General features: G+C 47.1%; 1 protein-coding gene across 3 annotated transcripts; it reads right to left on the reverse strand.

Annotated features, from left to right (window-relative positions):
- Positions 1-3,917: 3,917 nt before the first annotated feature.
- LOC142563917 (fibronectin-like) lies at positions 3,918-25,920 on the reverse strand. Of its 3 annotated transcripts, XM_075674633.1 has the most exons (7): positions 25,719-25,920; positions 22,399-22,481; positions 19,989-20,209; positions 16,576-16,872; positions 11,072-12,343; positions 7,636-8,661; positions 3,918-5,212 (listed from the first exon to the last, which is right to left on the reverse strand). In XM_075674633.1, exons 1-7 carry the CDS (start codon positions 25,794-25,796, stop codon positions 4,875-4,877), a joined length of 3,315 nt encoding a protein of 1,104 aa, XP_075530748.1. In that variant the 5' UTR covers positions 25,797-25,920; the 3' UTR covers positions 3,918-4,874. The 3 variants fall into 3 exon arrangements, with proteins under 3 accessions (XP_075530748.1, XP_075530749.1, XP_075530750.1); XM_075674634.1 differs by lacking the exon at positions 16,576-16,872 and having other exon boundaries at positions 25,719-25,919; XM_075674635.1 differs by lacking the exon at positions 19,989-20,209 and having other exon boundaries at positions 25,719-25,808.
- Positions 25,921-26,062: the final 142 nt, after the last annotated feature.

Genomic DNA, 26,062 nt, shown 5'->3' on the forward strand with positions numbered 1-26,062 from the left:
GGACTTCCATCGGTCGTCTCGCTCATGGCTCAGAAAGAACTGGCAGATAATTTCGCAGTGGCGAACGGCAGCGGCAATTTCGGCTCGGGCGGTGCACATATACAGATCCGCCGCCACCGATCTGGCTCTCTGATTGCCACCGCACAGGGCGAACGGCAGTGGCAATTTCGGCTCGGGCGGTGCACATATACAGATCCGCCGCCACCGATCTGGCTCTCTGATTGCCACCGCACAGGGGTTGCATTGGAGGAGGAGCGAAGAAAGGAATTAAGTTCGAGCCGGCGCTTTGACAACCGGAGACTCGCAGGAAGAGGGGGGAGGGGGGCGGCGTGTACACCCAGCGGCAAACGATGGGGGCAGAAGCGCGCGCAGCAAGCGGACAACACGATAAAGGGAGGAGGGAAGAGATAGCAGCGACTGACTGATGCCGCTGACGCCGATAGTGAGTCAACCCCAGCTGCGGAGTTGGTTTCAGGGACAACGCCGCCGATGCCGACACAAACAATATGATACCCTCGCTTCCGCAGCGCTAAGAACCAGGTCTAGCCGTGGGAAGGTGGTCACGTATTCGTCGACGTGCCGGGGCCTACGTGAAATAACCGGCGCGTCGGCAACTGAAGAGCACCCTATCCGCCACACAAGAACAGGGGGGGGGGAACCCTTTCCTCCTCTTTCTGCATGGCGGCGACGGTGTTCTATGCAGTCACGTTATCTTGACTCTCTAGCGGCGTCAGCGGCATCCAGCGGTATCAGTCGGTCGCTGCTAGCGCTGGGGGGATGAAAGGGGGGCGGAGCTGGTTACGAGGCCGACGACAACGCCGACGACGACGCGAAACCCAGGAACGGACGCCAAAGAGCTGCGCTCTAAAAAGACGTAGCTTGTGCTGAGCGTATAAGTGTGGCGACGTTTATGGCGCGCTTGCGATAGGGTGGCTAGATGGAGGAAGTGAGAGCAACGGTGGCTGCGGAGTGCTGCAAGCAATCATGACAGCAGCGGCGGCGCTGTAGTCGCCAGAAAGATCGCTCCCCGGGCGCGGAGGCACGGCGGTTGGTGCCACAGGTTTCGAAGCGGGCGTTTTTTGCTGACAATTAGCGGTCGCATATTTGACATAACTAGCGTTAAGCTAATGCATATCATACCTTGTTAGTAGAGAAGACAGTAAATGACTAGCAGCTATCCTCTGATGAGTGGTCTTCAAGTGTTAAAGATGCATTCACTTTTGGGCACGTCATGGCCGGCACACAGATTTTTCGCTGGTCTCGGTCGCACGCGTTCTACGTGCCTTCCCGAATCGTCGGGAGTGAAGAAAAAAAATATATTTCACCTAATGCGAAGAATATTATGCTAGTGGTGGTGGGTGAAGAAAGCTGCTCCGATAGGCTCGCAGTGAGGGGTTCCTTAGGTCATATAATACTGCGACGCTCTGCATCCAGTTCGTCAAATTGGTCAATAGCAATATATGATACTTTAGATTCCACATAGGAGTTAAGTAAACAAACTTATTTTAGTCGCCAATGTGGTGAACGAAAATGATGGCACACACACATACCACATATATATATATATATATATATAAAAGAAGCCTGGTGTTGACACCCAAGTAAAAAGAAGTGTCCTTATTTGACGTTTCGGCCGTGGGCCCGGCCTTCGTCGGAGCCAAAATTTAGGTTACACGCCGCAGTTACAGATATCGCATTTTCTCTCTTTCCTTGTCTTGCCTTGTTCTCCGTTTGAACAAGAAAATGCAATCGTGTTAGCGCGAGAAGCTTTATCACATTATTGGTGACTATCTCGCTGTGTTCGCAGCAGCCGACCAAGTCTAAAGGTAAACTAGCTGGTTTCGTCTTCTATGTTTCCAGAATAGGAGAGGAGGCATGCTACGCTTTTCTCGCTGAAAAAAAAAATGGGTGCACACTAGATTTCTACTTTGGACACAGAAAGTGGGTGTGTGTTCTCAGCAGCCGAACAAGTTTAACTTGTTCCCTTCCAAAGAGGACACATCAAAGCACGCTCTCACTTGTTGCCGTTGCTTTTTGGTGAGACTGGAGAGCTTAATCTTCAGGCTTGAAGCTGATATCGAAGCGTTGATTTCCTTCATCCTCTCGAGCTCAGTACTCAAGCTATTTACTTTGGTCTTCTCTCGACGTAGCTGTATGTTGCGCTTCACAAGCTTTCTAGCGGCACTGGCACTTGGCCTCGTAACTCTTTTTCTTCTATAGGAGGCTTGATTTAACAACAGCTTGCGCAGATACTTGCATTGCACACACGGTTTGTCATATTGTGATACGCCGAAGCATTTTATGCTGTGCAACTTGTTGCTATGCTCGCGCCATTTTGTTCTCCCGGAGGTCGAAGAAAGAAAGCTTTTTCCGAAGCCTGAACATGCGCTGTTTCGTTTGCCTCGTGGAGTATACTCTCGACGTCTTTAACATCATACACTTCAGTTTTTTTATGCACACTCCTTGCACGAACACGGAGCAATGGTAGCAAAGAAACTTCCGCAGAACACAAAACTAATTTTCTAAAAGACACACTGTTCCCATCTCTGGCAAGTACATTAAGCGCTATTGTTTAGGGCGCTTACGCGACAAGGCAACGTGGCCAAAACACGGATGGCTACTTCTCACCATTGAGAAAGTCCAGTTCTTCCACACTACACGTGTGAGCATCTGATGGGCTGTTCATATCAATGTCGCCGTTGGTGACGCTTATCGATAAAGAGGCCTCGGGCGAAGAGTTGTCGCTCTTCTTTTCTTTTTTTCTCAAGCACGTCTCCATTTGATGTCCTTAATCTTCGCTTCGCAGGCAATTTCTTTGAGAGGTAGGCTGGCGTGTTTGGAAAAATTGTCGGTACCGCGCCTTTAGCCAGGCAAGGACGGCCGTGAGGTATCTCCACAAGCTCTTCATTCACTACGTGGCTGTAGGTACAGATTACAAACTGGGGTGCGAAGTAGAGCTGTGCACGGGCTCGGGCCATTTAGAGATTCTCTTACTCGGGCTTGGGCCGGGCCCGCGCCGGGACCGGGCCAGGCTGCCACGCCGGGCCCGGGCGAAGGAAGCCACATACCGAAATCTTGCTCTTCTTGCTAAGAGGCTATTAGCCATTCCGGCCACCAGTTCAAGCAGTGAAGGAAACTTCAGCGCTGCCGGATTCATAATGCAGGAGCGCCGCATTTGCCTTGACCCTTCATCAATGGACAACTTGTTTTTACACAATAACTTTGAATAATTCTGTGCGCTCGCTGCATCTGTATATATTCACGATTTTGTCATATTCAACATTATAAGAGTTCAACAGTTGTCAGAGTTGAACAAGAGTTGTCAGAGTTCAACATTATAAGGTCAATTATAAATAAACTGATTTTCCTGATATTGTTTCTTTTTGTGCCGGCGTCGCCTTATTGCAGGTTGGGCGGGCCCGGGCCGGGCCTTGACCCGGCCTAAGGCCGAGCCGAGCGCGGGCTCAGAATTGCTGCCCGTGCACAGCTCTACACTCCAAGAACAGTTTACACCCTTTGGCTTGCCCCTTCTGCCACACAAAGATAATCGTCATCTGCCTTGATGCGTTTCCCTTCTTTATCGCTGCAAGCCCGGAACTTTCCAGTGACGAACGGCACGCGCGTTATCAGAAGGGGCACTCCAAAGGGTGTAAACTGTTCTATGCTGATAACGCGCGTGCCATTCGTTACTGGAAAGTTCTGGGCTCGCAGCGATAAAGAAAGGAAACGCATCAAGGCAGATGATTATTTTTTTTGTGGCAGAAGGGGCAAGCCAAAGGGTGTAAACTGTTCTTAAGAGTGTAGTGCGAAGTGAAGCGCGCGGATCTTCGAGGTCCTGTCTAAGGCCTTGTCTGCACGGGCACGGACCGCTGCCACGCTTTAAGTGCGTCATCGTCGTCAGGCACCGAGAAAAGGAATTTTCTGCTTTTCTAGCAGAAACGTAGCCAGTTGTGCAGCCCGGCGCAAAACAGTGCGTCTGTCGTTTCATGCGACCGGCCATTGCTTCAATTACGGCATGGAAAAGTGTAAAGATATTGTCACCACAGGGAGGCACAACTGCACCACGTGAATATGAACAGAAACGAGCGTGGAGCCAAAAAAATAACTGAACAGAACCATGCAAGCCGAGCGCACTGGCTAGCTCGGGCAGGAGTCAATGTACAGCGGGGGCATCTTAGCATCGACGCGCGCGCCACCACTCGGCATCATGAATCACTGCAACACGTGCCGCTCACTCCGACGGCTGCGTTGCTCCCACCTCCCCCTTCTAGCCACAGCACAGGCGATTTTCCTGCCGAGCTTCCAAGCATTCTGCGCGGCCGCCATCTTGTTTTGATGAAAAAGTAACCTGCATCGTTCTTGACTTCGCTGCCATCTTCGGTGAACTGCCATTGTCGGCATGGTCAGAATTTAACATGATTTCATATGGCACCTATCTGTTTTAATTTATTATTAAATTATGGGGTTTTAGGTGCCAAAAACACTTTCTGATTATGAGGCACGCCGTAGTGGAGGACCCCTGATATTTTGACCACCCGGGGTTCTTTAACGTGCACCTAAGTCTAAGTACACGGATGTTTTCACATTTCGCCCCCATCGAAATATGGCCGCCGTGGCCGGGATTTGATCCCGCGACCTCTGTTTTAATTTCTCTCTTGTTCAGCCGTCTACATCAAGTGTACTGGAACACGGCGATTAGCTCCAGAGTTCTGTCTAGATAATTTTCGTTGTAGAAAACGTGTAACGCGTCGAAAATACAGAGACAAAAGACACAAAATATGGCACCAAGGAGCTATCGTGTATTTGTTTCCGCTGTGCTACACGTTCAAAATGAGTTGTAAGACTCGCCACTGCGCCATGCTAATGCGGCTGGACTACATTGATGAATGTTCCGTGGTGTTCGCATATTCTTTCTTCGGAAGCGTGAAGCGGACCCTGACTTTGTCGCCGTCCAGGGGCTCCCCGATGTACACGGTGTAAGCGCGCACGGATACCGTGCACGGTACTCCCGGGCTGAAGTGCGGGACCCTGAGCTCGGTCTTGTCCGCGTTGACTGCAACTACTGTGCTGTTGGCCCTGACGTGACCGTTGACGCAGGTGACGCTTACTTCGTAGCCTGATCGGGGCCCGTTCCACGATTCCGGCGGAAGCCAGGTCACGTAGTGCTCCCCTCGGCGTTCCACCACAGACACGTTCCTAGGCTTGCTCGGAGCTGGAAATACAGAGAGGGGTGGGGGTTTCAAAATAAATTGCCGGAATCTCGTTTATTTTAAAGTAACAGCTCTGCCAGCTGTTCCAACTAGCACTGTGCTAGTATTAAAGAAAGAAAAAGGCAAGACTTTTGTGCGGATGCAACAAGCTGTATATGGATGGTTTGCATTGACGCTATCGTCGCCGTCTTGTCCATCGCCATCTTTTCAACTACAACTGCAACAACACAACGCAGGTTCGGTTCGGTTAGGTTAGGTTAGATTAAATAGATGCGTCTAACTTATGCATGAAGGTGGTGGTGTCGCTACCGTGTGTTGTTACTACCGTTGTTGTTACTACTATTGAGGTCCCATTATGGGACCTGAATGCTTGGAAAGGATTGTTTCTCCCGAACTCTAGGGCGTCCTCACCAAATAGGTAAAGCCTTAATAATAGGCGCTTTGGAATTCCACAAGCGAAATTGATGTCGTGGGAGCGGCCCAGAACCTCTTGTCCAAGGTTATGTGCCCACAGGGTTCGACGTCATTTCCGTGGTGTGGGCTCCCTGGAATATTTCGTCACAAAAGCATAGTGTAGGGCTGTAGGATGCTTGTGCCCATTTGTATAACCAGCGGGTAACAAATGGTAGTGGCGTTTTAAGCCGATGACCTCCCGCAGCCGAGGAGGACACTCGGGCACGAGGATGCGGCCACTTGGTCGTTTTTGCAGCCAGTCGTATACTCCGCGTTTCCAAACGCACTCTTCCGCGCTGGAGCCGCGCATGCGCTGTTGAGCGGGACCACTAGACAACCGTGTCGGCGGCGTCGTGAGTGTGCCTCGAGGCATGCATGCTTTAATTTGCCATTGCAGTAAAATGCTGTAGTTACATCGGCGTATACGGTTCTGCTTTGTTTATAAAGTTCCATCCTTAGAGCTGGGATAGAGCACTGCAGAATCCCGGGCCTGCTCAGAAGCCCTAGCTTCAACGAGTCTGGGCCGGGCCAGTGCGTACAGTCGTGGTCCGGACTTCAAACTGCAGGCTGGGGCTAGGCCTGGGCCGGAAAATTCAGTCCGTGGAGTGCTCTATGTTGGGACGCCTGGTATAAGTGGATTTTAGCACAAATATGTGTCCGCTCCATATCGTTGTCATAGAAAAGGCGCGCGAAAGAAAGAAAACGTGTCTTTTTCGAAATTGAGGCACACGCTATTGATTGAGGCGCAAAGCGCTTGGCATTGACTAGAATATAAATGGGTGGCGAAGTGGTCGAAAATCTAAGGGGTTTGCACATACTATTGTCAGCAACTATAAGTCAGCAAAAAGTATTAAAACGTTCATCTATATGCATGCAAAATATTTGGGACACTTAGATTGAGCGCTAGGGCGGTTTGGGGATCAAGTGGTTGGCAGAGGCAGGAGGCGCAGACTCAATGTTGGTATTCCGCATGGCTCAGCAATGTGGCAAGGGAACAGCACCTCAATACAAATACATATATGTTCGCGCTCATATGGCGCTTACTGGAGAGCCATTACGGTTAGTGTCGCAATAGTGCGACAGTGCGAGGTAATGTCCGGAAGAGTATAAGAAGGAAGGTGCTATGCACACAAATATGTCGGAATGGCACTGCTGAGAAAGTCAGTAGATCTGAGTGCAGAAAACGGATCGCTGGGGAAGAGAGCCAGAAAAGCTGCTGCACGAAGAGCTCAAGAATGATTGGCGCCATCGCTCAATGAATACATATTTCAAAATTATTTCCAGCAGGATCAAAACATGGACAAACGTAGGGGTGTTTTGTTTTCTGCATGTCATTTTTTCATATTAGAAAAAAAAAAGCTTGTAGGGCCCGGACACGTGCAAAGGACATGCGGATCTATATTTAGTTTAGCCGACTTCGTAAGCACGAAAATGTGTATTCTGGAAAATCCGCTACGTTGTGTGATAGGTAGGCCATCCGTTAACTGGGCTTGGGGACCAGCAACTGTCGTTCAAGGAACATGACCTGAATAAGTACTCGACTCCGGGAGCAACGGTAAATGCTCGACACCTGGCTGTGGCCTGGGCCGCGTGCACTCAGGCTGACAATGAGAAGTCCGGGTGCAATGTGGACGTACTTGACAACTACAACCATAAGGTCACGGTCAAGTGAGGTGGCTATACTTACTGCTCGATGCAAAGCTGTAGGCTATTCATTAACTTTGCTCCTCATTGCGGCAAGTCTTTGGAATTAGTAATAAAAAGATTATCTTAGTGTATTCTTGAAGCACTTCAAGCGCACTCAGAAGCACTCTGAATTGCCCGAAAACTGCCCTTTCGTAGATCCTTGCAGCTCCCGGGAGGGCACCTTTCGAGCAGTACTGAGTGTTCCTAATTAGTTCAAAGAAAAGCACTTCAATTTGTACTTAGAAAACACGGGAATTTGTGTTGAACTCGATATATTTCTACTTACGTTCTGGTAACGTTTTGAAGACTTTACTGGCGCTGTCACCCACTATGGCCACTCCGCTGCCTATTACACCCGGAGTCACAGTGATGGTGTAATTTCTCCACGGCTTCAGGTCAAGCAGGTCGATAACGACGTCGCTCGTGGACACGTTCCGTACGACCACATCACGTTCCATGGAATTAGCACCGGTAGTCTGTTTCTCCTTTGCAGTGTCATATTGTCTAAGAGACTGTTCAGTAGAAACAGCCTCCTCATCGTATTCAGGGTGCATGGTGACAACTACACCGTAATAGCCGCCGTCGACTCCATCAAGTTCAGTCACCTTGGGCCATGAGGCGTGGGCCGAGGTTCCAGTTACCTCCGCCACGGTTACCTCTTCGACGCCGGGTATCCGAGGCGTGCAGCTTCGACTGCTTGCCAGGCTAGCGTCACCCTCGAAGACGCCGCTTGACATCTTGATAACCGGTCTTACCGTCGCGAACAAAGCCGCGAACGTTTTGACTCCCGAGAAGATGACGTACGAGCGTCCGCCGAGTACTGTCTCATTGCGACAGTTGTCACCAACGACTTCGGAACCGATACATAGCATGACGTGGTACTCAAGCTGAACTGGTGCCCGCGATGTAGTGTCCTTCACTTTCCACGTCACAGATACATCGCACAGAGAAGGTGTGCAGTTGTCGTTTTTTAGAGCGACGCCAGACACACGTACGAGACCTTCGGGATAGGTTGTAGCGGTCGCGATCGCCGATTGGTGGCGCCACGTAATATTCCTTCTTTCGCAGACGGCCACCACCTGGACTGCGTAAGTGATGTATGGCTCTAGTCCATCGATGGTGATTTCGTTATTGTGAGTAAATATAGTAAATTTCTTTACGTTAGGTGTGCTGGCCTCGTGGGAACTGGATATCCACCAGGTAATTTCGTACAATTTCACGTTGTTGTCTTCAGACTTTGTGTTCCAGGAAGCTCGGAGTTCTGTAGAGCTCGCTACTGCCACCGTTAGGCTGAGGAAGTCTTCCACAGGTTCTGAAAAGTGTAATGATGTCTGAATGTAGCCGATAGCTCCCACTTTCATGAGCGCGAACTCAGACAGTTCACTAGATTATACACTTCATGCAGAATGATTTGCCTTTTTATAGAGCTGTCCCTTAGGCTATATAGACTCTATAGAGAAAAATTCAGTGGCGTTGCGCTGCTAAGCACGAGGTCATGGGTTCAATACCCGGTAGTGGCGGCCACACTTAGATGGGGTGACACGCAAAAATACCCATGTACTGTGCATTGCGTGCACGTTAGAGAGCCCCAGGTGGCAAACATTATTCCTGAGTCCACTACGTCACGCCTTATAATCGTGGTTGTAGCACGTGAAAGCCCAGACTTTTTTTTCGGATATAAGTTGAAGGCGAGACTCTCCTTTAATCTATAGTTCTCCTGAGTTATCCGAACGGGATTTGCAAAAAAATTATATGCACATTATACGATAAAAGCTGCGCGTAACGTCATAAATCCAGAGGGTAACGAAGACAACATGTAAACACACAAAACGCCTATAGATATTCTATTGACTTAACAAAGCTTTTGTGTAGACTTTCTAATAATATGCACTTTATAGATGGAATTTGAAACGTGTGCTCACAAAGCTTATTATGGATATCGAAATTGTTCTAGCGAGTTTATCGTTAAGGTAAAATGTCTATGTATATTATTCATAAACAGTCGCACAGCCAAAAAAAAAAGAAAGAGTGGGCGTCACAGTTCGCGCGAACTCCTTGTTCATTTTATCCTCGCCTGGCGATGCCCACCGCAACATTGCTACCCTCTGCCTATTCACCTTGGCAATATCTGTTAACTGTGTCGTAAGTGCCATAACTATTATACAGCACTATAGAACTGAAAATTCATCAGGAAGGACATAATTATTTTTATATCTGCAAGTTAACGACCGTCGACCCAGCAAGCTGCCTACAAATCAGCACGGAAGTTTTTGAAAATATTGTATGCCTGCGGCTGGCGTCATCATGTCGGGAAGTCCTGCCAAATTGTTTTCAATTCTTTACTTATTTATGGAATGAATTAATGCATTTTTTCTGTTCCTGTCGCTTCACATAGTTGAGCGAAAGTCAAACGTGTTACATATCAGCAAACTTCATGATGGAAACAGTAGGCTTTAATGTTTCTCGGCTATATAGCAAAATTTGTGTGTTCATAAAATGAATCGCACTTTCAGGGAGCGTCCCTTAGTGTTATGAATTCTGTGCATTGCTCTTTGTTTCAAAGAGGACGCCACTTGACAGCATTATTGTCATGCCGTACGTTGGTCAGTATTTGTGCGTTGTAAAGCTTAAACAGTAATGGTAACGAGCCTTTATATATGATAACAGTAACATAACATAGCGTTGAAGCTCGCGCTGTGAACGTTCTTCTGCAAACGCATAAGCGTTGCGCCCAAGAAGTGCAAATGGGCGATTTATTTGCATACACTTGGATATGTTGGCAACTATTTGCTGGCTTTTCGTCGGCTTCTCCAGAAGCAGTAAATTGTCCAGTGATAAAAGAAAGATAGCGTAAAGCGATATGAAAAAAACCTTCCGGCAACAAAGGGCAATCTTAAATGTGCCTGAAAAGTCACTACAGCAAAGAAAACAGCAATGATTCCGACACATTCTGAATTTTTTGCGAATACGCATGCATCACTCAATCAATTCAATCGAATAATGCAAGAATAAGAGCGCAAGGGCATACGCATAAGGTTAATAGAGAGATACAATGTCACTTTTAGCAAATAAGGTTATTGAAGCTTTCAGAGCTGACCGCTGTTAAATGATGCGTTATTCCTTGGCCCAAGGAACATTCCTAAGCTAAAAGGACGATTATGAAGGATCGTGATTGTTTCGAAAACACTTCTGTGTGTTCAAACGTAGGACAGCTTATCAGGACGTGTTCTGCGTTCTTCCATGAATGGCCGCACGTGCGACAAGGCTTAGCGGAACGGCGTATTGTGTGCTCTTGCCCCCGTAATCCAAATTCGCGTAAGATTTGTTTTCCAGAAAATTTTAGATAGTTCGATCCTGTCCGAATGTTTTATGAGCGAACTCTTATGCCGTCATAGGTTGCTGCTTTTCCAAATAAGTAAATGACTTATTCTTCATGTAACCATTTCTTAATGTTATTCCTAATGTTAACGTATGGAACTAGGAGAGGAACCGCAGGTTAAGGCTCCGGATTCACGTTAGCTACCAGAAGTTCTACCTTAACCACAAAAGTCTGAACACAATAGCATTTTTATTCCGAAACCATGGGAACACGGCCGACGAGGGCGGGAACCGAAACGGGAATCTCGGCCATATATTCAGCAGGACAGCACCGTAACCAGCGAGTAAATGAGCAGGGTCAAGGGAAAAAAACACCAGTATGCGTGGCCTCTAAACAGACTCACCTCTTGGCAGAGTCTCGAACTCCAGCGTAGCGTTTCCGACGCACTGCTGTCGCTGACCCCAGCTTAGACAAGCGGCGATGGCCACTGTGTAGTTCTCTTGCGGTTCGAGACCATCGAAAGTCTTTTTCGTACCGTCTACGATCGCCCGCACCACGGACCTTGGCGTCGGACGGAAAAGCGTCACGTGGTACAGCACCGCGTTATCCCCAAGTTCCGCTGGGTTCAGCCAGCTGATTATCACGCGGCTGCCGCTCAACTCCGCGTGCAGCGAATCGCTCAGCGAAGGTACGTTAGGCACCGGAGCTGTAAGATAGAAAACCGCCGGTTTTGATTCGTCTGTTGTACCGTGAACTTCGTCGACGATATTCCGGACTTCCACTGCATACCCGCAGACGTACTGCAGTCCGGCTAAGACGGCCTTGCCAGCCGTGGCTGGAACCGCTACATTGCGACACTCTTTCTGGTTCCTGCCGGAGTCTTCGTTGCACGAGGGGCATACTTTCACGGAATAACGAATTGCGGACGACCTTTCTCTGGCGAAGCTCCTAACGTACCAGGTTACAGACACCAAGGCGGTGGCGTTCGAGGACCTCTGGACCTCGGCTCGGACTCCTTCCGGTGTCCGGTACGGGGCGCTCGGTGGGGTTTTGAAGTTGGCGATCGTAGGTTTCCCTTCTTCGCTTACGTTTCCGCCATGGCTGCGGGCAAGTGCTCTCACTTCGACCCGATACCAGCAGAGGTATTCGAGTCTGGCGAAGACGGCCTTGCCGGCGCACGCCTTTACTGACGCGCTGCGGCATTTCGTTGGCTGCGCCTCCTTTTCGACGGTGCACATTGGACACAGCTTTACCGTGTATCTCTGAACCGGCGAGTCCTGTCCGCAGTGGAGCGAAGCGTTCCACGTTATGGAGGCGAGAGGACCTGTCACGGACCTTCGGGATTCGACGCGAACGTCCTCCGGTTCCTCCAGCAGTTGGGGCCGCGCGCTTTCCTTCTGCAGGGACGTGTCTGTGGTGTCCGCTTCCCGAACAGTGGACAGGTTAACGTGGTAGGTGGCGCCGGGTTCGAGGTTGTTGATGACGACGCTCGTTGAAGTAGCCGGCAGGGTCTGGTTGCGCGTTGGAACTCCATCAGCACCGGTTTGGTTCGCCTTCCACCAACTAACGATATAGCTGTCAAACCGCCTGGAGTTCGGGTCCGGTTCGGGCCAGGTAACCAGGAGCGTGGAACTTTTGATCCTCTCGATCAGAAAGGAAATATTAATGGATCCGTCTGTGGCAAGCAGAAAAATAAAGCAGGATATCATATTTAAAAACGTGGAGAAGTAGTGATCAGCATCAGCCAAGTTACAATAGCTGAACCATCAACATTTACGGAAATCTCAGCTGAAAGCTGATATGTTCGTATACTGGAGAAACGTTTCCTTTTTTGCGCTTTCAAATGGATGACTCAGCTGTTTCGTGTGTTTCTATAATTTTTAAGTTTTGCAGAATTTTTCAAAATCGACAATTGTAGTCTTGCTGAATTATTCAAAGGGGTGGGCATGAACGAGAAATTGAGGCACATATTCAAATAATTTTAAAGAATCATGAAATCACGGCAGATGTTGTGATTTGCCAATTGTAGCCGGTGAGTTTGCAAGGTGTATATACTTAGAAAGAATTTTCAGGATGACACTAGTTTCAAATATTCATTGCCAAAGTGTGCGATAATATACATAGGCGTTCCAGTTACTTTTGTGCTTCACTGCATGAAATAGCGTTTTCTTAAAAAAAGGAAGTGCCACAACAGTGCATTTCTACCTCCAGTCTGATGGCGCACATCTCGGAACCTGCGCCTTCCTCAGAATTTCTTCCAAGTGGATATGCTTTGCAGGCGCACCGGCCACGATTCGTAAATTGCAATGTGCCGTCAAGTAATAAGTTCGTGAATTTTCGTCAATTAGTCGATTATGTGTTTCCATTTCTCGTGCAAGTACTGTCCACCTTTTTGAACATTCAGCTCAACGACTAGGATTACGCTATCTGCCACAGGCAGTTTTAAAAATTCCTGTGAAGTTAATTAAGCTACATTTGAGTGCATTGAAGATGTAAGGCAGATATCGCATGCATGCCACTGCACATGCTTGCTCTCAATCAAAAAGTCACAAAAACGCTAATACAATTAATCGGTTGTGAATATCATCAATTGGGAACATACGATCGAATTTGCTCGCGCTTAAATCTAATTCCTCCCTAGCTACGCTTGTTTGCGTAATAGCATTCCTCTACGAATTCCCGAAGACCTTAATATTGGTGTGTTGTGCTGTATATAGAGGTCGTTTAACGCATGCGCAAAAGCGTACATTCGAACTCCTAGAAGTACAGCGCACAAGCTCGAGTCTACAATTTCTTCATCCAAATTCACCAATTTCACGGAACAATAATTACAACTCACGCATACTGCACAATTAAGTGGCAAGTTTAAAAGCATTCAGTATTTGGGGATTGTTATTCTCTCAGACTATCATCAGTGTCGAGACGTTAGTCCCCAAAATGCGCTGCGAAATTTGTTGATTTTCGACACGTGAAAACTTTCCATTCCCTCTGAAGAAGACGAACTCTATCGAAGGCAGTGATCAGACAGAGGAGCTGACAAACTAGAAAATCGTGCATGGAGCATCCATGGTTAGCAGAATTGGATCACTTGATCTGCATAAATTGTATCGTACATGACAAATACAGTAGCTGACAAACGGTGTCTGTATTTGTCTTGTATTACGTATTTCGTTGTTGACACTTTTCAGAGATTGCCTGTACCAGATATGAATTCCCTAATGCCCGAGCTTGATTACTCGAAGGGGTAAACATCATTTGCAGCACAAATCTGAAAGCGTAAATGATTTATTAAAAAAGCTTAGGTAGTTAACTGCTAACTAATTATTTAATAATACACAGTGCAACTTACTAATTGAAGGCGGGGACGTGTCGGAGCACATCCATTTGTAAATAATTTTTAAAACTAGCACCAGCTGTGAGATAGGCGTCGTGAAAGTAGCGGTAAAATGCACTATTGTTCTAGCTACTTTTCTTTTTTTACGAAAAGCTTTCTTGCGCATTCTAGGATAAATTTAACTGGGATAACAGTGCATTAACAATGCATTTCGTCGCACAATTTTGCAAGGTTTACCTCGAAACGGCTGTCATTCTCAGCACGCCTTCTGAGTGAATAGAGACTTTTAGCGTGTCTGGTATTCCGGCAAGTGCGGGCGGTTTGCCGGATAGCGGGGGCGTAAACGTGAGCGGCCAGATTGGTGGCGCCAGCTGGTAGTGCAAAGCTCAACCACACAAACACAGAGCTAATTACTATATTCTGCTTAGCTGCTGGTGTAAATATTCGACAGTAGCGTAATCGCGTTCACAATTACGCCGCTACCAAAAATTTGCACCACCAGCGAAGCAGGATATAGTGGGTTACTGCAGTTTTAGCTCTGTGTTTGTCTGGTTGAACTCTACGCTACCAGGCGGCTGCAGCGATCTAGCTACGCCCCCGCAAATCCGGTAATCCGCCCAAACCGCTCCCGTTTGCCGGAAAAGCGGACAGGCAAGGTCTCTAATATACCTTGCGAACTCGCCGATTGCAATTTCTGCGTTGCAATATGTGCACTTTAAGTAACTATAGGTTAAAATTGAAATAGTGAAATTTCGTTTATTTGTCAGTTATGTCCAGTAGTCGGGCACGTAAGCGGGGCGTCACGGATTTCAACGCAGTATTTTTCGTGTTTTGGGGCCGTCGCGACTGAGTAAACGTTCTCGGAACTTTCCAAACTCAGTACCCGGCGTAGGTCTCGGCACACTCCCGAACGCACTGACACGTACAGTCAACAGCAAAAGTTTACGGGATACGGTTTCACCTTCAAATGTGAATTGCTGCTGCACTATTAAGGCATGACACTTCGTATTTAATCATTCACTGTGTAGGTAGCGAAGCCTACTACATGCTGGAACATTTAATTCGAGGCTGTGTGACCACACCTCTTGAGAATTCAGCTTCTTGGTTGACCCCGCGTCCCGTAAACTTTCGCGGTTGACTGTACTCTGCCCACGTTCCTTTTGCGAGCGTGAGACGGCGCTTTGTGAGGGAGGAAACGCGTGAACGGGACCAAGTGCCGGTTTGCACGAGTAAGAATAGAGAAGTTTAGCTTGTCCGGTATTCCGGTAAAACGCAGGCGGACGGGGCGGAGCCGTAAACGTGAGCGCTCTAAGGTGCCTCGATCTTCGCTGCTCCGAGCTTCGCTACTACGGCGGGAGGCGGCGCTGACATCGAGGCACCCTAGAGTGGTCTGCATGGTGCAGCCACCTGGTGGCGCAGTGCACAAGCAGACAGAAACGGCTAATATTGCAGTAACCAATGTATTTTTCTTTGTTGCGGGTGTAAATTTTTGGCAGCAACACGATTACGCCAGTGCCGAAGATTTACACCAGTAGCGAAGAAGAATACGCACGGTTAATGCAATATTAGCTGTTTCTGTCTGTTTGAGCACTGCGCCACCAGGTGGCTGCACCATGCAGACCGCTCACGTTTACGCTTCCGCCTACGTTTTACCAGAATACCGGACAAGCTAAACCTCTTTAATGAAAGGAAGTGACGCTGGTTTTGAGTGGATACGACTACGAGAGGTAGCGGGCGGGGGATGGCGACACTTCGGTGATTAAGTGGAAGTGATCATATGTGTGAGTGGGTGCCGGTGAGCGTGTATGGCGGCACTATGAACTGCCATTTGGCGCTGGTGAGTATGAGCGGGTCATGAGTATGCGAAAGTGAGCGTCTTAACAAGCGTGTTCCTTTGGGCTGGTTTGTAATATCTTCACTGATTATACCGGCGCGTACGAGTCCCACAAAAAATGTTGGCGAGTGTGCACGAGTGGGCGTCCACTTGTCTTTTCAACCTTGTCTGGTTTTTCTTTAGAACACTGTGTGGTCCACGTTTACTGCTAAAAAGAATTATGTAGGCCGAGCTGACGCCATCAAAATCCGAGGTCGGAACCATTTCCACAGTAGCATTTCTACGTTGGCGCTTTTCATCATTAGTTCAGGTTGTCAGGTTCCGGTAAAGGGGTCTTTTGTTGAACCGTCAACAGTCGGCGTCAAAGCTGCGTTGGCTTGTGGATAGGCGCTGATAAATGGAGGGGGGGGGCATTGCCTCGTGGTAAACGTCGAACTAATGCCCTTAGCCGTGTTGAGACGTAACAATGTTCGTAACTTATGTTCCCCATGGCAGTGGCAAGGCTCCATCTCCGGACGTCGGCTACAGCGACGTTCCTTGTTGTACTACTGTTGAATCATCTCGAGTGGCCACCATCATCGCGTGAATGTCTCTGTTGTTTGTATTACTCCAGCCCAAATAATTTTCTCTGCAGTGTCATTTCAGAACCCGCAGAGTATAACTTGTTTAGCTTCGCAGTACTTCCGCCTGCACAATTATTTTTTTTTGTTACAATTTTACGGGAACAGGAAAGACTCACGTGTTTCCACGCTATAGACAACGAGCGAGACTTCGGTGCTGTATTGCTTCTCGCCGCTCGAACGCTGTACGGTGAACCCGCTCAGGTACAGTGTGTACTGGATGTCGGTCTCGACTCCGGTGAGATTCAGAGAGCCCTCGTGCCAGCCGTGCATGATCTGTTCGCTGTCGTTGCAATAAGACGAGCGGCACCAGCGGCTGCTGTAGCCGGCCAGCCACTCCTGCATCCGCGCTGGCACCCGCCACTTGATGGCCAGCGACGAAGAATGGCGCCTGGCGGTGATGCTTTCGTACGGCACTGCGAAGCGACGTGTGTTACAAGATTCGAGCGGACGCAGGAGAAACGAGTGTTCGAATGCGAAACGAAAGGGGCTAGCGTTAAGAGGTACAAACATCGTTAGCAGTAGTAGTGTTACTATAAATAAAGCGCAAAATAAAGAACGGTACCGACAGATGGAGTAGCACACTGTGGTATAGAAGCTAATGAACAGAAATAACGGGCCTCAGAAAGGCTGGCCCAGGTTTCGGCAGGTCGACCTATCTTTGTAGTAGTACCTTTGTTTTCATTAAAGGGTGCAGGAGGCGTAAAGGCCGTGACAATTGTAATTTTCACGCATTTTATTAGACACCTATGTAAAGCCTTCGTAACACGTCGTGGAAGCTACATTCAAGCGGTGATATTCACAATTACAGTGGCTCCAATTCCCAAGAACATGCACCCCGAGTACAACAAGGAAAAGCGCAAAGCACGCGCACAGCGTAGTCAATCGATGTACTCTAATAACCCTATAGGTACTATACGTACTACACGGACGTAGCTGCATATGCAGAGGCGACCGGGCAGCGCTATCAAAAGAGGTACGCCCTGGCAGTCGTGAACGCGATCTGCCAGCAGCAGATAATGACCGCGTCGGCCACGGCGGGATCCCCCACCTCGGCCGAAATGTTAGCTGTGGCGATCGCCCTCGCTCACCCAGAGCGTTCGCAAAGGGACTCGGTTTTGGTCACGGACTCCCGGGAGACATGTCGCATGTGTCTCAAGGGGCACGTGACTGCGGCTAGCCTCGCGATAATTCCCTAACATTTCAACCACCGTCATCGCCTACTCTGGTGCCCGGGTCACGAGGGGGATACAAGGGAGCCAACAGGCTATAACGCGTTAGCTCGAGGAAGTACCAACCGAGCGACGGCGTCCTCTTCTCACCCCAACCACTCGCACTATCCCTCCCGAAACCCCATCATTTTAAATGCAAGAGACATCCTCGCTCATCAGCGCGGAGTCTGCAGAAAATACCCGCCGCCTCACCGAAAACTTAGCGGGGAAGAGGCCGCCGATTGGCGCAAAATACAGACCGGAGTATTGCCCGCTCTAAAATTGCTTAATGCTAAACTCGCTATAGGGCCAACTGCCTTTGGTGCGGGGGCATACCCACCATAATGCATGTAACCTGGGAGTGCACTATGCGCCCTCCTAGGCCAAATAACATTGTCGCATTGAAGCAGTGGGAGGCATAGCTCGCCCTTTCCGACTTGGGAGGACAAAAGTACTTAATTAGCCAGGTCAGGCAAGCGGCAGAGGCCAATGGGACCCTGGACTGGGGGGCTCCGACCAACCCCTCCTTAAAATCTCGTCCTGTCAAAGTTTTATATATATATATATATATATATATATATATATATATATATATGAAGAAAACGAGTACGACGTACGTTGGGGGGGGATATAAGCACAGTATATTTGACTGGCGTTTCGGTTGGTGGACCAACCTTTGTCAAAACAGCGTGTTCTCCTGCATTGCGACTATATTGTCCCATCATTTACCTGGTGCCAAACGTGAACATAAAGAATTAATATTAAAGTTATAATCCTAAGAAATATGACGATTGTCGTAAGAAATACAGTGCCAGTTAGTAATAATGCTAAGAGTTACTAAGACATTAGAATGGATTAGAGGGGATACGCATGATAAAATATATTTGAAATTTAGAGGAAGAAATCTGGTATATAGATTCCACGTAATGTGTACTTCAGATAACCGGTGGTCTATTAGACTTGAAGAATGATTGCCAGGAGAAGCGAAGATGAATCGGGCTAGATTAGATATGGTTATATGGACTGGATACCAAGCTGCTGTTATATAAATCACTAATCCGTCCTGTTGACTACGCATCTGTCGTTTGGAACCCTTATAAGCAGTTAGAGATTAACAGGCTGGAAGCAATTCAGAAAAAAAGCTGTAATATTTATGTCACCGTTGTGATCGTGACTTTTCGCCTCCTTCTGCAGTTATTTCCTTGAATTTAATTTCGCTCTATTCACGTCGCCGCATAGCATCGTTATATTTCTTGCACAGCACTGTCAAATCTTCTGTTAGACATTCAAAAACAACTATATACTAACCTCGCGCGAGAGTCATCGACGAGTCGACATCACAAGTTGAACTTGATCCCCTCCTTTGCACACACTAATATGTTTAAATTAAGCTTTTTCCCTTCTTCCATTGCAGGCTGGAGTTCCTTACCTGGGTCTATTCACTCATGATCACCCAGAACTTTTGTGTCTGCCATCCAAGATGAATGGTCCTCGCTCGTCACCCTCATCGTTGTACCGTGCTTTTCTGTGTATAATTTTTATCTAACGGATAAAAATTATACACAGAAAGGTACGGTACAACGATGATCCACTGCTGCTATTGCCGTTATTGCGCGGAAGTATGTACGAATAAATAAATAAATTACGTGGGCTGACGAGATGATAAAATTTCTAGGAATAGGATGAATCGGTTTTTCTGTCTTTTTGACGCAGCCACTCGTATTTCATACATAAGACGATTTCACAGATTGGCTATACTGTATCTAAACGACAGAGAACTAAAAAATAACTGTCACTCAGTCTAAAATTTTGTTTCAATTGACCACGCATGTCACGCAGAAATCATGCACAAAGGTGGGGTGCCTTCGTGCGAAAATAATAATTCGCATTTCTCTCATTACAATCACCAGAATGCACGAACCATATTCATAGCTCATTCTGATATTCACAGCCCAATCTCATATTCATAGTATTCTTCACAGTTAATTTTACTTGCTTGTTTTCAACTACAAAAAACTTACTGTGCATTTAAAATACGTATATTAATATGGTTAGATTATTTGTATTATGTTAACATTTGATGTGCTTCATATTGTAAATCTGTTATCTTCATAAGTACCAACATCGACTGTAATTCCGGCATGTTCGGTTTCTTTTATGCGTTTGTAAAATTGCAGAAGGAACGTCGCATGCCGCCAATGTAACGGTCTTCAGGGACCCAGTCAAGCTGCCTAGAGCGGTTTTTAGCCCTGAAGACCATCCAAATTTTCTGGATAAATAAAGATTCATTGATTCAAAGGGCCTGCAGACACGGTCTATACCTGCCGGTAAGGTGTAGACGCTCCTGCAGACGGAGGGCGAGAACTCGGACGGCGAGCACTGCGCCTGCACGCAGACGGTGTGGGTGTAGTAGCTCATCAGGTTACGCTGGGTGCTGGTTCGACCAGTGACGCCCGCTCTGCAAGCCGCGGGCGTGGAGTTTGCCGAACAGGTTTCCGCGTAGACACCAGGAAACACGCAGACGCAGTGCAAGCGGTTGGGCCTGCGTCACAGCGCGCGAACACGCGTTCGCGCACTTTCTTCAGCTCCCCGGTCACGGTTGTGTCATCATCATCATCATCAGCCTGGTTACGCCCACTGCAGGGCAAAGGCCCCTCCCGCACTTCTCCAACAACCCCGGTCGTGTGTAGGATCTTGTGAAACTCGTTGATTGATTGGATTGATTGATTGATTGATTGATTGATTGATTGATTGATTATGCCCAGTGACCCGAAACAACGCATGCGTTACGAGAGACACGTTAGTGGAAGGCTACCAGGTAACCTCAGCCCCCTGGGGTTGTTTGACGTGCGCCCAGTACCTAGTGGAAGAAGGAGTTCGCATGTCACGGACCCATTCAAATACGCTACGAAATCACACCCGCGATCTCGTTGTCAGTATTGTGACACTACCGGCCGTGGTTGCTCAGTGGCTATGGTGTTGGGCTGCTGAGCACGAGGTCGTGGAATCGAATCCCGGTCATGCACGGCGGCCGCATTTCGATGGGGGCGAAATGCGAAAACACCCGTCTACTTAGATTTAGGCGCACGTTAAAGAACCCCAGGTGGTCGAAATTTCCGGAGTCCCCCACTACGGCGTGCCTCATAATCAGAAAGTGGTCTTGGCACGTAAAACCCGATAATTTTTAGTATTTTAATAACACTGGCCAACAGCCACTGAGCAGCGGTGATGGGATGCCTTTAATTGTCGCTATTAAAACGTGTTATAATGCCTTCTAGTAATTTCTCATGCATTGCGTGTTTCCTTTTGTTCATACATGTAGTCTAGATTCACTATAGGCAATCAGAAACTATTAGTTCTGTGCGAATACTGTGAGAGAAATATGGGGTTCGTTACGTGTGCTGAGACATCTGATTCGGAATTAGCTTTGAACCCGGTTAGACGAAATTCCACGAAGAGCCGGCCTTCTAAAGAGACGAATAAAAAAGACGAAGGCGATTCATGCTATGATTGCATAGAGAGTTCGGGCTTTGTTTTCATTTAGCATGCCTAAAAGCTAACAACACTAATACGCGTACGCGACAAACCGCCTCATGGTTCGTACCTCGTTTTCGAACGAACTACAATTTACAAGCACTTCATTTCAACTTGCCATCCATTTTGAATAAATTTCCAGAAACAACGACCGCTACACACCGACAATTGTGCCAACAGTTTGTATGCATGTCGTGAACAATAGTTTTCACGTTGCGGTTATTGGAATTACATATTTATGCCTTATTTTAATACTGCTCTGACCTTGTTTGCCTAAGTAGGTATCGGTCTCTCTCATCAACTATTTCGCGATATGTTTCTTGAATTTCTATTCTTGTATTCTTCATAGTTAATTGTACTTGCTTACCTTCAACTAAAAAGACTTACTGTTTTCATATTGCAAGTTCAGTGTTGAAGTCTGTTTCGTAATATGGATTAAAAGTTCTATGCTCTAAAACGGTGATTGGTTGGCGTGCTTTACCGTTTGTAATGTACGTATTGCAAAACGCAAGGGCAACACTCAGAAATGTTTCTTTTTTTTTTAACTTTGCGCTTGCGCGTTCAGTCGACTTTGGATTGCTTCAGCGAATTTTTTTTTTCTGCCAGGTTACACAGTATGCTCTCCTGCTTTTGTGAATACGGTTTGCCCGTGTTCGTGTTTGCAATTTAGGCAATATGCGCGTTATACATGTGCGCTATGCGTGAGCCACTCGCTCCCGTAATGCTCATGTATACTCATTCCTAATTACGTAATATTATGTCACGAAACATTGAAATAACTCGCCGCGGTAGCTCAGTGAATACGGCATTATGCTGCTGAGCGCGAAGTCGCATGCTGGATTGCTGACCCCGGCAGCTCCATTTAGAAGGCGAAATGCAAAAAAAAAAAAAGAAGGAGAACGCTCGTGTAGTACATAGATTTTAGAGCACGTTAAGGAACGCCAGGTTGTCCAAATCGTTCCGGAGACCTCAACTACCGCGCGGATCATAGCCCTAGGGTTGCTGTCCCAACGTTATACCCTCTCATTCAATCACAATCAATCAATCAATCAATAAATTAATCAATCAATCAATCAATCAGATTGAAAGTGCCTTTGATACAGCGATCCTGTAAGTACCGCCAGCAAGGATGTTTTGCCAGTGCATGTGGTATCTGGCAAAATACCAGTAAATCAATGAAAATCAGCGAATACTCACTCTGTCGTATTCCATCCGAACGTGATGGAGTCGTGCAGTATTTTGAGCAGCTCAATATCCGTAGGTGCAGGACAGCGGACAGCCTGCGGATGTGACGAAGAAAATTAAACAGTCGGAACAAAAGCGCAGTGAAAAAAGGGGAGGAAAGGAGATAAAGAGTGGAAGGGAAACTGCGCTCACCAACGTATGCGAAACAGTGCTTACCATGCATATGATCAGGAGCACTAGATCTATGCTCAGGGAAATACTGCACACGAATAAGTTCGAACGTCTCCGGGTGCTACCGCAATATAGTGCTTTTTTTTCACTGTGGTAGAAGTTGCGGGTTTCTTACATTCTTCTACAGTTGCATGAAGGGCAACACTTGGACTCTGCTCAAATAGCGACTCCTAAAGTAGTAAAAATTTGAACGTCTCCTGTTGCTACGTGCAATATGGTTTTCATGTTTAGAAGAAAAAAAAATCTTACTAGTCCTCAGACCGATGGTATCACTCCAGCAGTATACACACTCCATGATCTGTACATGGCCACACAAACACAAACACGCATCTCGTGCACTGCATGTAGTTTTACAAAACACGGACAACAGATTAAGACTAGTAATTAGATTGCTTGGATTAGACTCAACGTTACAAAGAAAGATCACCGCTAAGACTAGGGACCCGCCGTGGTAGCGCCGTGGCGTAGTGGCCGTGGTGTTGCGCTACTCAGCTGGAGGTCGTGGTATCTAATTGAGGTAGCGGTGGTCGCATTTCGATGGGGGTGAAATGAAAAAGAAAAAAAAAACCGCCCATGCACCATGCATTGGTTGCACGCTAAAGAACCCCCGATAGGCAGACCATGATAAAGAACTCAATTTTATTAATCGATATTCGCACGTGCCTTAGATGCATGCTGTTTTTATACCTCATCCCGACACGCGCGAAGCGTTTGCTTTCTATATATGTATTTTTCCATATGTGCATTAAGCATCAGTTGTGAGTGAGCGCGGGTGGTGTGTGTCTCTTTCTCTAACGTCTTTCGTGTTTTTAGCGCTCTATGTGTTTATTAATATGTGTCACCATGTTTTATGTGTTAATATGTGTTACCAACTATCCCACCTATGAATCCTTTTGCAATGTGTTCCGGAGTCCCTCGCTACCGCGTACCTCATAATCAAGTCGTGATTTCGGCACGTAAAACCCCCCAAAAAATACTAACACGAGGGGCGAAGAAAGAAGCGGGCAACACAGCGCCAGAGTCGTGCACTTGTTTCTTCGTCCCTTGTCTTAAAGCTGAGTTTTGTTCGTAATCCTGAGACAAGAGATTTCCACAAGTTTGACTTTCAAAGACAACGGTATGAACAAAAGTAATGACGTGGGTGCAACAACATGCACAAATTATACGTCGTATAGGTGTGCACGCCTGCGCAGTGGGCATGCAGGAAACACGTGGGTTTGTCCAGGCACAAGTGCTCGATGGAAAGTTCGTGAGTGGCACATGTATGTATGTATGTATGTATGTATGTATGTATGTATGTATGTATGTATGTATGTATGTATGTATGTATGTATGTATGTATGTACGTACGTACGTACGTACGTACGTACGTACGTACGTATGTATGTATGTATGTATGTATGTATGTATGTATGTATGTATGTATGTATGTATGTATGTATGTATGTATGTATGTATGTGTAAGTCAATGTATTCTGGAAGTGAAGGAGTGTGCTGGACTAGGCTGCTTGGTACATGACAGGAACAAGCAGCGCTTGGACGTCCTCAAAGCTTGACCTCGAAGCCTTGTTTCGAACCCAATTGAGGTTATCGCAGCGGGCACGTGTATAATGGGATATGCAGCAGTCAGGAAAGGAGTTGCCCGATTTCGCTTGCGTTTGCATAGACCCGTGAAGTCGATAAGATTATGCAGGTGATATCAAATTGTTGCACAAAGAGGGAAATTCCTGCGGCCTTCGAACAATGCCGTTTATTCAGCCTGTGGGTCGCAAACAATGAGCTCTCGTAGCTGGACCGGTAGCTTTTCATAACTTCGATCTTTCACTAGTCTACGGGTGAACAGATAAAGCAAGCACTATGTACCTTTATTATTTATGCGTCGCAATAGGTAAGTGTTTCTTTCTCGGCGACGAAAGGTAGAAAAAGTAATAAATTCATCGGCGAGTCCATTTGTTACTTGTGTTACATGACGTTGCTGTAGGGTGAACTAACTTTTATTCTATAGCCGCTTTATAGTCGATCTGCGGATGCCGTAGCATATCAAGCGTGCAGAAAGAGGAAAGAAGGCAAGGGCAGGGAAGTGAACCAAATTGCAGCTTCCTAACTTGCACCAGGGAAAAGAAATACAGGAACGAAAATAAAGAAAGGAGAGAGAAAGATGCACGAGCACGTGAACAAAGTGGGGCTGGCCATAACGCTTGCGATCGACCTCTGAGGCCATTTCGACCCTGCGACGCATGGAACGACTGTCCGAAAAATCATTGAATATAAGAATGGTCTATGTCCTGGTCGGTTTAACAAAGTTCATATAATGTTGCGTTCGATGGCGACGAAGTAAGCGTGAAGTGTTCGTATGAGTGCTAAAGAATTTTACCCCGGGTGAAAATCACGCGTACCTGATTGACCCGTAAATTCCGCTGACTTCCATGCGCAAGAACATAAACCAAATTGTATTTGATGTAGCCGTCACAAGTTTAGACGTGAAGTAAAGGCATCCACCGCGGTGGCTTAGCGGGCTACATGGTGTTGCGCTGCTAAGCACGAGGTCGCGCGATCAAATCCCGGCCCTTGCGACCGCATATATCGATGGGGGTGAAATGCAAAAACACCCGTGTTCCGTACATTAGAGGCATGTTAAAGATCTCCTGGTGGTCAAAATTATTCCGGAGTCCACGACTACGGTGTGCCTCGTAATCAAATCGTGGTTTTGGCTCGCAAAACCACAGAATTCAACTAAACGCAGACTGGTTGTCAAGAGGAATGACTACCTTGTTGCAAACTATTCCAGTGCTTCGGGCCCGAAAAATAAATATTGGGACACATAAAAATGTGCAGATACGTAGAGAGAGACAAGTTTTGACAATCTTCAGAACGTTTACAACAATCTGCAGCAGGTTACTTGCACCTGGAAACTGTCCAACGCCAAATATATGAGGAATTTCAGGTGATCATGGTTGGTTCTGTTTGTGATAACAAGCTAAATTGATTACCCCAATAAAAAAAAAGAAATCAGTCGCGATTAGAATTGCATTGGATAACGGGAAAGCTGTTCAATCGCCCATCCTAATGTGCTGTATAGTAGATGAACGAAATGAACTCACATGCGCGACCTGGATGGTGGCTGAAATGAAGACGACGGTCACGAAGCAAACGGCGGTTATTTTTCTGGGCGACGCCATGGTCCCTTGATATCAAAGAGAAGGCCTTGAATTGAGCGAAAATAAAATTGTCACCGAATCGATATTCGCATCGACATATCTTTTCCACGTACGCCCTTTAGCCGACGTCAAAGTCTGAAAAGGACGAACCTGCACTCTGCTTATATGTGCGCCTCCCGTGAGCCGGCAAGGGGTTTATCTTTTGCCCTGTCGTTGGTGCGAGATAAAGTGTCAAGTGTGTCGGCTCAATGACAATGACGCAAAGTACTCTTGCGAAAAAGCATTTC

This window comes from Dermacentor variabilis, chromosome 11 (assembly GCF_050947875.1).
Source record: "Dermacentor variabilis isolate Ectoservices chromosome 11, ASM5094787v1, whole genome shotgun sequence".
NCBI classification, from domain to species: Eukaryota; Metazoa; Arthropoda; class Arachnida; order Ixodida; family Ixodidae; genus Dermacentor; species Dermacentor variabilis.

Coding starts and splice junctions, on each gene's coding strand:
- LOC142563917 (XM_075674633.1), bottom strand. CDS start 25,796: ATGGCGTCGCCCAGAAAAATAACCGCCGTTTGCTTCGTGACCGTCGTC. Junction 16,873..19,988: donor CGTCTACACCTTACCGGCAG/GTATAGACCGTG, acceptor GTCGCTTCGCAG/TGCCGTACGAAAGCATCACC. Junction 5,213..7,635: donor CTTCAAAACGTTACCAGAAC/GTAAGTAGAAAT, acceptor CTGTATTTCCAG/CTCCGAGCAAGCCTAGGAAC.